Source organism: Cornus florida, unplaced genomic scaffold, assembly GCF_030987335.1.
Source record: "Cornus florida cultivar Cherokee Brave unplaced genomic scaffold, ASM3098733v1 CherokeeBrave_3.0.0_Hap2_Chr11, whole genome shotgun sequence".
Classification (NCBI taxonomy): domain Eukaryota; kingdom Viridiplantae; phylum Streptophyta; class Magnoliopsida; order Cornales; family Cornaceae; genus Cornus; species Cornus florida.
Window position 1 is genome coordinate 139600113 of NW_026775581.1, and position 12751 is coordinate 139612863.

A 12751-nucleotide genomic window follows, 5' to 3' on the forward strand; every position below is an offset into this window, starting at 1 on the left:
CAATTCGATGGCAAATAATTTTTGAAATTACATGATTTTAAGAAGGATATTTTATTATTTTTTTAGTAAGAGTTTAAAGACATTTTAGTTGTTAAGGATAATTTTTGATGAATTTATAATTATTTAGTTTAACTTAATCAAACTGAAAAGTGAATTTCTAAAATAAATCATTTTGTTATTAATGACCCCTCACTTTGGCTGTGCAGAGGTGAGACTCCAATCAAATTTTAGGTATCATAAAATTTTCGCGAAATATTCTTCGCTCTCCTGAATTAGTCTACAATGAATTTGAGAGAATTTTATTTTATTTTATTTTTTTCACTCCAGAAAATTTAAGTTCTATCAAGTTATTTTTTTTATTACCAAAAAAGAAAAGAAAATTGATGGAATGATCAAGTTAATAGGGGAAAAATGAAAATGGGGTTATAATATACTCAAAACAAAAGTAATATTGTTGCCAACTTGTTAACGAGGACACGAAAACGACGTCATCTCTGTGTTTTTGGAAGGAAACGACACCATTATTGTCATTTTGCTTCTAAGAAGGAAGTACAGGGTATACACACCTCGTGAAAGTGTGAAAATACATGTCATACAGATACAGATACAGATACAGAGAGTCAGAGAGGTGACCTATAACCACCTATTAGCCTAACAAAAGAAGAGAGAGGGGGGGAAATGGGAGGAGTTGGAGCGTTTTGGGGGACGAGGGTGATGGAAATAGTGAAGAAGCATGATTCGGGAGGTCTTGTTTGGAAGAGAATTAAACTCACCACCACCAGAAAAGCTAATGCCAAGAAGAGACTTCTTAGGGTTTGGCAGGTATCTCTTTCTCTCTCTTACTCATTTCAATCTCAATATCAATAAATAGTCATGCTTCATTGTTTTTTGTTTTATTGTTGGTGGTTTTTCGAAATTTCCGAGAATGCTAGGTTTCCAGTACTAAATGAGGATCTTTTGCTTACACCGTAATTGCAGACTGATGTTACTTTCTGCATCACTATACATGGCTTGACTTTCGTATTTAATCAATAAGATATATATATTTTTCAGCTATTCCTTGTGGATTTGGCAGGTGTAATTTTTTTATATACTATCCCAAATAAGTGTACAACGATTCATTGTGAATAAAAGTAGGGATTTATTGAAGAATTGGGAATTATCAGTCAAGTTAGCGTTGCCATGGGAATTATCTGTGACGACTATAATGCTCATGTTTCAAGAATATTTGCTTAAGTGCTTCTTTTGTTCTAGAGACTGCATTGCGAGATCGGTGAGAATTATTATTTTTGAGCATATGATACTTCTTAAACTATATGGTTATCCTGCCACACGCAAAGAGAAACTATATGGTGTTTCTTCAATGACATTAGGAAAAATGTGCCACAAAACTTAAATTTATATCTTTTTAGGCAATTTTTTTCTGAAATTTGTCTTCTACAAAAGCAAGTAGAGTCTTTACGAAAATGGGTTTTTTTTTTTATTTTTTATTTTTTATTATTTTTTTTATATTTTATTTTATAGAACTACCTTTGAAGTTGGTGGTAAATATTTTTAATTGTAGTGAGAAAATGGTTTAATTTTTTATTTTTTGATTAATAAATTCCACTAAAAAGTGCCAAACAAAGGAAGGAGGGGGACTGTCCTATGTACCTTTGGTTATAAAAAAAGAGGCAACCTAATTTTTTGACCATTGCATTCCACCAAACAATGACCCCTGAAAGGTTGAAGACATAACTAAATTTTTGTGTTATTTTTTGCCCAAAATGGCTGCTTCAAATACGCAACCAAATTCAGAAGTAAAGGTATGCATTGCCCAAAAACTTAACAAAATAATCTATGGACATATGTGCTCCCTCATGAGTAAAGTGTTTAACTGTTATCCCCGAAAGCTTATGAACATCAAGTTTAACATCTATCCCCTAAAACGTAAGAAAACTTTATGTTGCATTTTGGTCTAAAGCTTCAACAAATGACACTTTCGTTATATTATGCTGTAAAGCTGTACCATTGCCTAACATCAAATTTAGATCAGGGAACCCTCTCCCTTAAGTATATATAGTTCTGTCACATTTCACTACCTGTCACGATATATAGATTGAAAGAGATATTTAGGCTTCGTTTGGATTGAGGGATTTAGAGGGATTTGGAGAGAAAGAAAGGGAAGGATAATAATGAGTGTGTTTGGATGGGAGGAATAGGAGAGAAAAGAAAAGATTTGGAGGAATAGCAATCCTTCCAAATCCCTAATTTGGAATCTCTCCAAAATTGACAAGATTTGGAGGGATTTGGAGAGAAATGGAGCAAATTTACAAAAGGGGCAAGATAGTTGAGAGACAGCCAGCTGAAGTTGCGAATGGCGACCGAACTGGAACAACAAGAAACTGATTGATATGGGTTTTAATTTTTTTAACAATCTGAAATGATATACTTGTTTGGGTTTTGATATACAGTTGCAGAGAGAGAGGGAGGCTGAGAAGGAGATGGAGGCTATTGGGGAGCATGATATATATATATATATATATGTGCAGTTGCAGAGAGAGAGAGAGAAAGAGAGAGTTGCGCAGATTTCTAAATGATTCACAGGTAATATATATAATATATGTGTCTATATATAGAGAGAGAGGAGAAACCTAATCCACTGAGGAAATGCATGCGACTGAAGACAAAATTGATGATGCTAAAACTGAAATTAATCCAAATACCTAATTGAACCAGAATGTGTAAGCCATGGTTGACTGAATAGAGAATGAGCTAGAGAGATGCATACCTCTGTTCTGTAGTAATTGATCATTTTTTATTTTTGGAACAATTTGAAATGATATGCCGAGATATAGGTTTTGATGTTCTGAGTCTTGTAGATTTTGTAGTTTCCAGTTGGAGAGAGAGAGAGAGAGATAGAGAGAACGATGGAGGTGAGAGAGAGAGAACAATGGAGACGATTGGGAGGCTGAAATGATTTTGCCCTACTAACCCTACCAATAAGGGTAAGATGGTAATTTCATTATTATCCTTTTCCTTCTTTTCTCTCCTTTGTGTTATCCAAACAACAATATTGTCAATTCTTTTCTTTTCTCTCCTATCTATCCAAACATGAATATAAACTATAACTATCATTTCTTTTCTTTTCTTTTCTCTTATAATCATTTCCTTTCTTTTCTCTCCTATATATCCAAACGAAGCCTTAGGGCTGTGAGGGTCACTCATTTCAATCTTGTTATTTTATTTAGGCATTCTGATCCATTTTCAACTGTTAGGTCATTGCTACATGTATTTGTGGACGGACTAAAGTTCTAGAAGGCATTCTCATTAAAAACATGTCATGTATAGTCCTCTTTTCAACCTTAAAATACTCCATCCAATTATCTTGATTGACCTCTCCTCGGCAGGAAATTTCATCCAGTACCTGGTTACTAGAGGATCTGAAATTGAAAGAGCTCATGACTAAGACATCCTTTTTTCCCTTGGTGTCCTTTCTTTATGATGGGGTAACCGTAACCCTCATCACTCTAGCTACAAATGTCCAAGCTTTTCTGTTGTATAGTTAATGTGGAACCTCATGCCTGGCCACTATTGTTTTGGAGGAACAACTTGGAATTTGCAAGTCCATGGTTGTTGTACATCCGAAACTTGACAATTTATGGTAGTAGTGCTGTAACTTTTTTATGACACAAGTGGAAGTGGTTATTTGTTAATCGAATATTAGCCTTTTCCTTTATCAAGCAAATTAATCTATTATGGAGGACCATGTGGCTCTTCTTACCTTGTATTTTCTAGATGTGTGTTTATATTTGTCATCAAATCTCTTCTATTTTACCCATTTTGAAGTATATGTACTATTTATTTGTTATATGTATTAGAACTAAAAATATTATGATTGTATTGTTAACTTTAGGAGCCATTTCCTTTTTCTTTTTTTCTTTTTTTTGTGTGTGTGTGTGTGTGTCTTTTTGTGTATTATATTCCCAAAAAGAGAAAAAAGAAGAAGAAATGATATAGCACGCTCTCAGCTAAAGAAACTATAAAACCAAAGAGAAAAAGGCTTAACAACTTTAAAAAAGAGGCTTAACAACTTAAAGACTTGCTTATCCGAGAAAAAAAATAAATTAAAAAAACTTGCTCACATCCCGAGAATATAGGGAAATGAAGGTTACAAACTTAGACCACTTTCCATGTTCACTTTTTAGGAGCCATTTCTAGTTTCTACATCTGCCAAGTGTGATGATACATCTTCAAGTCTAAGAGTAGTTCTTCTGAGTCAAAATATCGAGAGTAAGTTTATTTCACCAATCCAGTTCTCCAAGCACCAGGTTTCTACCAGAGCAACTTTGAGTGATGGTTTTTTTTTTAATTGTTTGATGGCTACACTTTCTTGATCCCCAATTTCACCAATATAGTTCTCCGAGCACCAGGCTACCCCTAATTGATTAACATAGGGTGAGAAAAGTTTGGTTGCCTTAAATTAAACCTACGATAAGGATTTACCTAGAATGGTCTGGAGAAAATCGATATGGCTGACACCAAGTAGGTGGGATTGATCACTTTTGTTGTGCTTACATACCTGTTAGGTAGTAGCTACTCTGCAAGTGGTTTCAACTTTTTGAAAATTTACTTAGTTAATAGTTGGATGCAATATCAAACATGTTAATGTTAATACACTTTCTTATTTATGTAAATTTTATTTTAGAATTTTTATGCCCTTAAGATACTTAACATTGTATTTTATTTGTTTTCTCACTTGGATAATATTTCAGGTGTACTGAACTGGCTTCTAATCAATTGGATAGGTTGAGGTTTTTTGTTAATCAAAGTCTGGTGTCAATTGGGAACTGTCTAAAGTTACATGTGTTCCCTTTGGCATTTCCTGATATGTTCACCTTTTGCATTCGTTGTAGTTAATTTTTGTCCGAGTTTTTGTTTTTTTGATAAATTATTGGTTTGGTCTATTTGTAACATATGTTGGGTTTTATATTTACCTTTCTGACATCAGGGAGCGTAATGCATGATTGTCTTATTTTTTAGGATATAAAAATGATTCCTAAAAGGGTTTGTATCATATGATGTGGCAATGGTCTTGCAGAATGAAGCTGTGTTGAAGGCCTGTGCTGAACCTCCACCTTCAAAAACTTCAGTTGCTGGTGCCGTTGGAATAGTGGAGAAGGATGGCAGCAACACCCTGTCATGACCCAACAGATCGAGTCAGAGCAGGAGATGAGCCTGAAATGCCTGTGGCTCCTTTCTTCATGCAGCTGATTATTATTATTACTAATACTATTTTTGTCTCCAGGACTTGAACTATATCAATTATAGACACGCTGTTGTTTCTTCTGTTAGAAAAAATCTAAAGGGGTCTGTCTCTGTGGTGCATCCTCTAAAATGTTTTACCAGCTCATTGCTCTTGGAGAGTCATTTTTTTTCATCCAAGTAATATTCATAATTTACAATTTTGGATTTGGTGCTTGTAATACTTGATAATCAATCATTCACCAGCTATAACATATTTCATCCAAGTAATATTCATAATTTACAATTTTGGATTTGGTGCTTGTAATACTTGATAATCAATCATTCACCAGCAATTACATACTGAGTATTCATTAGTTACCCCCATCAAATGACGATGTTGGGACAAAGAAAGGTCTGTACCCCAATGTATCTCCTTTTACCTCGCAATTGGAATAAATTATATAGAGAGTAATGTCACGCCCCGCAACCAAGAGATTACGCCACGCAGGCACCACGCAGACGCTTAGCAGAAGATAACATGGAACATGCATGGACCGGAGCTTTCTAGACTTGTCTAAAGTTGTATAGAATTTTCTAGACTTGTCTTGTACATTGTAGATAGTTCTAGAATTGTGCAGATATATCTATAGAGAATTCTAGACACTTATTCTAGGCCACACATTTGTACACATTTATAATGTTCTTGTAAGGCCAAAGGCCTATAAATAAGAGGTGGGAGTTCATTTATTTCTCACCAAGCAACCAAGTTGTAATCTTCTCCTCTCAAGCAATACAAGTTTTATACATTCCCAAACTCTCTTACTCACTTGTCTAATCTCTTCCTACACACCAAAGTAAGCAAAACACTTGTTTAGTTTTAGTCTTCGCTAAGCTAGCATACTCAGGTAGGCTGACTTAGCTTTTCAAGGGGGCTTGAAAGTGTCTAAGGCCGCACGTGAGCTTGGAAAGGTCCAAGTACGTGACAGTTGGTATCAGAGCTAAGGTTGTGAGGCGTTACACCTTGTGTGGAAGAAGCTATGGCGGAGCTATCAGACATGACTAATACCCAAGAGGAGGAGACAAGTGGTAGGGAAGCAAATTTCCCTCCAGTCGGAGTGAGGACAAGGGCTAGGTCGAAGAACATCATGGCGGGCTTAGAGACATGCCTGGCAAACATGGAGGAGTCCATGGCCAACGTGAAAGAGCAGCTTGAGGATGCTCACTAGTGCATGGATGGGCTGGAGTCGGAGGACGCTGAAGTCCAGAATGCTGTCAAAGGGTCGCTCAATGCCCTAAGTGGTGACTTTCGGCAGGAGCTCCAAGCACTTTGAGAACTTACGTTGGGCGAGTTTGCCACCCTACGTGGCTATGTTGATCGGGAGCTTGGCACTTTCCGCTAGCAAATAGAGGAAATGCAAGCGGACATTGTGCAAACGGGCGGTGGCGTCCGGCATAGCTACTACGGGGGTAGTAGCACCCCGGGTTAATATTCCCAAGTTTAAGTGCTATGGTGGGAACCGGGTAGCGAGGGAGTTGGAAAACTTCCTATTCAGCATGGAGTAGTACTTTGAGGCTACTGGCATGACAGATGAGACCATCAAGATACGCACGGCGACTCTTTACCTCACAGACCATGCCATGCTATGGTGGAGGAAGAAGTATGGCGCAAGCCACTATGAGGAGCAGCAACAGCAACAGGAGGCGCAGATGGGTTCACTACAAATCCTTAATGCCATCAAGGCTAAAACTGAAGTCCCTAAGGCAGCGGCTAAGGGGCTAATGTTCGTGGAGGCGAGTATCAATGGGACACCCACACGTGCTTTGGTGGACATGGGTGCGACCCACAACTTTGTGAGCCTTGACGAGGCCAAGAGGTTGGGCCTCAAGTATAGCAAAGAAGGGGGCTCCATGAAGGCAGTTAACTCGGCAGCAAAGACTATATATGGCATGGCACACGGCGTCCAAGCATGCATTGGTGAGTGGGGTAGCCACATAGATTTATCGGTGGTACCCATGGACGACTTCAAACTAGTCATTGGGTTGGAGTTCTTAGACAAGGTGAGAGCTTTCCCCATTCCTTTTACTAACGCTATGTGTATTATAGAAGGCAACACAGCATGCATGGTGCCAGTAGAGCGAGGCGCCAAGTTGGAAGCCCAAGCCTTGTCAGCTATGCAGTTCAAGAAGGGCTTCAGGAAGGAGGAGACTAACTATCTTGCTACGTAGATGGAGACGCCCGATGATAAGCTAGTCCCTTCCCCACAAGAAGAGGTGCCTAAGGAGATACGAGCCGTGCTAGACGAGTACACGGACATGATGCCTAAGGAGCTGCCCAAAAAGCTTCCACTTAGGAGGGAGGTGGATTATAAGATTGAACTGGAACCGGGTTCTAAACCCCCTACTTTGGTGCCCTACCGGATGGCACCCCCAGAGTTGGAGGAGTTGCGGAGGCAACTCAAGGAACTGTTAGATGCGGGTTATATTCGACCCTCGAAGGCCCCATATGGCGCACCAGTACTGTTCCAGAGGAAGAAGGATGGGTCCTTGCGTATGTGCATTGACTACCGGGCGCTAAATAAGGTGACTATCAAAAACAAGTACCCCATTCCTCTTATTGCCGATCTTTTTGATCAGCTTGGTGGAGCACGCTACTTCACTAAGCTAGACTTGCGCTCGGGGTACTATCAGGTGCGGATAGCGGATGGGGATGAGCCTAAGACTACATGTGTGACGAGGTATGGCTCTTATGAGTTCCTTGTTATGCCATTTGGTCTCACCAATGCACCTGCTACTTTTTGTACTTTAATGAACAAGCTCTTCCATCCCTACCTGGATCGTTTTGTGGTGGTATACTTGGATGATATTGTTGTGTATAGCACCACTCTAGAGAAACACGTGCAGCACTTGAGGGCGGTCTTCCAAGTCCTACGGGAGAACGACCTATATGTGAAGACAGAGAAATGCTCCTTTGCATAAGAAGAGGTGTTGTTCCTAGGGCAAAAGATACGGGATAACAAGCTGATGATGGATGAGGCAAAGGTGAGGGCCATTCAAGAGTGGGAGCCGTCCACTGAGGTGACAGAACTACACTCATTTCTTGGGCTTGTCAAGTACTACCGCCGCTTCATCAAAAGTTACTCCGCAAGAGCAGCCCCATTGACAGACCTTCTTAAGAAGGCGCGTGCTTGGAGTTGGACAGAGTCATGCCAGGGGCATTTGATGACTTAAAGAGGGCAGTCACAGAGGAGCCGGTACTTAGCTTGTCCAACCACTCCAAGCCATATGAGGTGCACACGAATGCATCAGACTTTGCTATTGGGGGCGTGCTGATGCAGGAAGAACACCTTATAGCTTATGAGAGCCGCAAGCTTAATGACACCGAGCAGCACTATACGGTGCAGGAGAAAGAGATGACGGCGGTCATCCATTGCCTACGTACTTGGAGGCACTACTTGCTCGGGGCACAATTTATGATCAAGACGGATAATGTTACCACCAGCTACTTCTAGACACAGAAGAAGCTCAGCCCCAAGTAAGCTCAATGGCAGGACTTCCTAGCGGAGTTCACTTATCATTTTGAATACAAGTTGGGTAAGGCCAATGTTGTGGCGGATGCGCTTAGTCGTAAGGCCGAGCTCGCAGCTATCAGTCAGCCCAGCACCCTCTTGTGGAGCGGATCAAAGAGGGGTTGCAGCATGACCCTTTAGCCAAAAACCTTATTCAGCTGGCTAAGGAAGGGAAGACTCGGCGTTTTTGGCTAAGGGATGATTTACTCCTCATTACAGGGGACCGAGTCTTGTGCCCAGGTGGGGCAACTTACTGAATTAGCTAATACGGGAGTGTCATGACACCAAATGGGCAGGCCACCCAGGTATAGGGCGCACGTTAGCATTCCTAGAAGATTCTTACTATTGGCCTCGAATGCGTGATGACGTGGAGACGTATGTAAGGACTTGCCTTGTGGGCCAACAAGACAAAATAAAGCAACAGCATCCTGCAGGCCTACTGGAGCCACTGCTTATTCCAGAGAGACCATGGGAGAGCGTCTCTATGGATTTCATCACTTGTTTGCCCAAGTCAGAGAGTTACGGGAGCATTATAGTGGTGGTAGATCGGTTTAGCAAGTATGCCACATTCATACCCGCACCAGCAGATTGCATGGCAGAGAGGGCAGCATACCTGTTTGTCGACCATGTGGTCAAACTTTGGGGAGTTCCGTAGAACATTGTCAGTGACAGAGACCCGCGTTTCACGGGTAAATTTTGGACGGGGCTCTTCAAAAAGATTGGGACGGATCTCAACTTCTCTACGAGTTTCCACCCCCAAACGAATGGGCAGACGGAGCGCATCAATGCTCTCCTGGAGCTTTATTTGCAGCACTATGTAAGTGCCAACCAGTGAGATTGGGCCAAACTCCTTGGGGTGGCATAGTTTTCTTGCAACTTGCAACTTGCAACGGAGTGAGGCTACCAATCACAGTCCCTTTGAGGTTGTTATCGGACGGCAGCCTATGACACCCAACGCCATTGTTTCGACTTACGATGGTAAGAGTCTGGTGGCCTACAAATTTGCCAAGAGGTGGCATGAGCAGTCCGACTTGGCTAGGGTGTACCTTGACAAGGCGGCAAAGAAGATGAAAAAGTGGGCCGACACCAAACAAAGACGGGTGGAATACATAGTGGGAGACCAGGTGATGGTTAAGCTACTACCCCAACAGTTCAAGTCTCTACGGAGCGTTCATAAGGGGTTAGTAAGGAAGTACGAGGGCCCATTCCCCATTGTCAAAAGGGTGGGTAAGGTCTCCTATATGGTGGAGCTTCCACCCAAGTTGAAGATTCATACAATCTTCCATGTCAGTATGCTCAAGCCTTATCATGAAGACATGGAAGACCTTACGTGGGGCATATCGCAAAGGGCACCCACGACCGTTGTCACATTCTTTGACAAGAAAATTGATTGCATCCTTGCAGATCGTGTGATGAGCAGGAGAGGTGTACCCAAGTATACATAATACTTAGTGAAATGGAAGAACCTGCCAGATAGCGAGGCGAGCTGGGAGCATAAGGATACACTTTGGCAGTTCGCGGAGCATATCCAGCGGTTCAAGCAAGAAGACGCGACGAGGGTGTCGCGAGCTTAGGTGGGGGAGAATGTCACGCCCTGCAACTAAGAAACTACGCCACGCAGACACCCAGCAAACGATGATATGAGCCTGCATGGATCGGAGCTTTCTAGAATTCTCTACACAAGTATGGAACTTTCCGAAATTCTCTAGATTAGTATGGAGTTGTCTAGCCTTTTCTAGACTTGTCTAGAGTTGTATAGAATTCTTTAGAATTCTCTAGACTTGTCTTGTACATCGTAGATAGTTTTAGAATTGTGTAGATATATCTTTAGAGGATTCTAGAAACTTATTCTAAGCCACACATTTGTACATATCTAGAATGTTCTTATAAGGCCAAAGGCCTATAAATAAGAGGTGGGAGTTCATTTGCCCCTCACCAAGCAACCAAGTTGTAATCTTCTCCTCTCAAGCAATACAAGTTCTATACATTCCCAAACTCTTTTGCTCACTTGCCTAATCTCTTTCTACACACCTAAGTAAGCAAAACACTTGTTTAGCTTTAGTCTTCATTAAGCTAGCACACTAAGGTAGGCTGACTTAGCGCTTCAAGGGAGCTTGAAAGTGTCTAAGGCCGCATGTGAGCTTGGAAAGGTCCAAGTACGTGACAGTGTCACGTTGTGATTTCTAACGACGCCATGAGCATAGAAGACATGCATGTTGGTTGGTTAAGAACATTCATTGACTGGGAATGCTTTCAGGGAAGGGGCGTGCATGACCACAAGATGGTACTTCTTCAGAGTTCAGGCAGGTCGACTCGGTCAGTTCGAGGTGTTTGTCGCTAGTCGTGCACTTGACTATAAAGAAGGGAGTTGGCCATCCCTGCACAAACTGGTCGGGAGCTGGAGTTGTTCTCCTGACGAGGCCAAGGCAGGTTGAAACTAGTCAGCATGTATCCTTGGGAGGACAGGTCGTGGTGGCTGACCAAGGTGCTTACGCGAGCTGAAGCAACGCCTTGGTGCCGCACGGGCCGTGCCGCTGCGCCAAATCTCTAGGCCCGTGACAAATGGTATCATAACAGGACTTGGGGCAAAGCACAGAGGTGTGCCCTCTTGTCAATCCGGGGGTCTTGAGAATAAAGTGGGTGCACTAAAGCGTCGATGGGCAATCAATGCTGTTGGAGGAGAGCCTCTATCTCCCCAAGAAGATGTGTCCTTTGAAGTCGGAGGGCCGCGCGCACCAAAGTTCTTGCAAGTTCAAGAGGCATGCAAACCGTTGTGAAGGGCGGGTATCAAGTCAGCCGGAGGGCCCTTGTTTGCTCGGGGTGTCGCAGAGGCAGCATAATGTGGTGTTGCGTCCCGAAAAAGTAGGCGTCCCGAAAAAGTAGGCGTCCCTTTAGCCCGAAACCCTATCATTGGGCGAGTGCAGCTAGAGGTTGTACAAGGAAGCGATGGTGGGCAGGCGAGCATACCACTTGGAGGAGAGAGACTTTAGAATGTTGGACGCAGTGGAGTCAGCGCTGTAATACGACGAGGTCGTCGCAGCATTCAGGTGGGAGAGTGTCACGTTGTGATTCCTAACGACGCCATGAGCATAGAAGATATGCATGCTGGTTGGCTAAGAATATTCATTGACTAGGAATGATTCCAAGGAAGGGGCGTGCAGGACCACAAGATGGTACATCTTCAGAGTTCAGGGAGGCCGACTTGGTTCAGTTCGAGGTGCTTGTCCCTAGTCGTGGACTTGACTATGAAGAAGGGAGTTGGTCATCCCTGTACAAACTGATTGGGAGCTGGAGCCGTTCCCCTGACGAGGTCAAGGCAAGCCGAAACCAGTCAGCATGTATCCTTGGGAGGGCAGGTCGTAGTGGCTGACCAGGGCGCTTGCGCAAATTGAAGCAATGCCTTGGTACCGCACGGGTCGTGCCGCTGCGCCAAATCTCTAGGCCTGTGACAGTAAACTTGGGGTGAGAGGTTGGACAAGTTAAGTTATTTGATGGAATAATCATTACTTAACCTAACAAAAAAAAAAAAAAAAAATTGGGAGGATGATTTAGAATAAAAATACACTTGAGCAAGAAATTAGTTGAATGCCTCAACGAAGATCAGTCTTTTTTTTGAAGGAAGGGTACAGTTACGGATACATTAAATTTCTAAGGTAATCAAAGTTGTTCAACAATAGGGAAGTTTTTTTTGGAATGGCAAAAAAAAAAAAAAAAAAAAAAACTGATACCAAGTAAATTAAAAATTACTCCTCAAAAACTGGGTTTAAATATATGGGGAAAGGACAGACGGAATAGAAAAAGAGGAGTAAAATCAGCATGCCAGTGATACAAAACACAAGTTTGTAAAAACCTGAAATAGCCCCCTATTGAAATATAAAATGAACTCATGTTAAAAAAATGTTTTTCGGGTTTTGAAAATAGAAACTAATCCAAAAAAACAGAAAAAATAGAAGTTGGGT

At 41.7% G+C, this 12751-nt stretch overlaps 1 protein-coding gene across 1 annotated transcript; it reads left to right on the top strand.

Annotated features, from left to right (window-relative positions):
* Window positions 1-576: 576 nt before the first annotated feature.
* On the top strand, window positions 577-5510 carry LOC132285671 (uncharacterized). Its single transcript, XM_059787863.1, has 2 exons — window positions 577-822; window positions 5081-5510. The coding sequence occupies exons 1-2, from the start codon at window positions 679-681 to the stop codon at window positions 5183-5185; spliced, it is 249 nt and encodes an 82-aa protein (XP_059643846.1). The 5' UTR covers window positions 577-678; the 3' UTR covers window positions 5186-5510.
* The last annotated feature ends 7241 nt before the right edge of the window (window positions 5511-12751 follow it).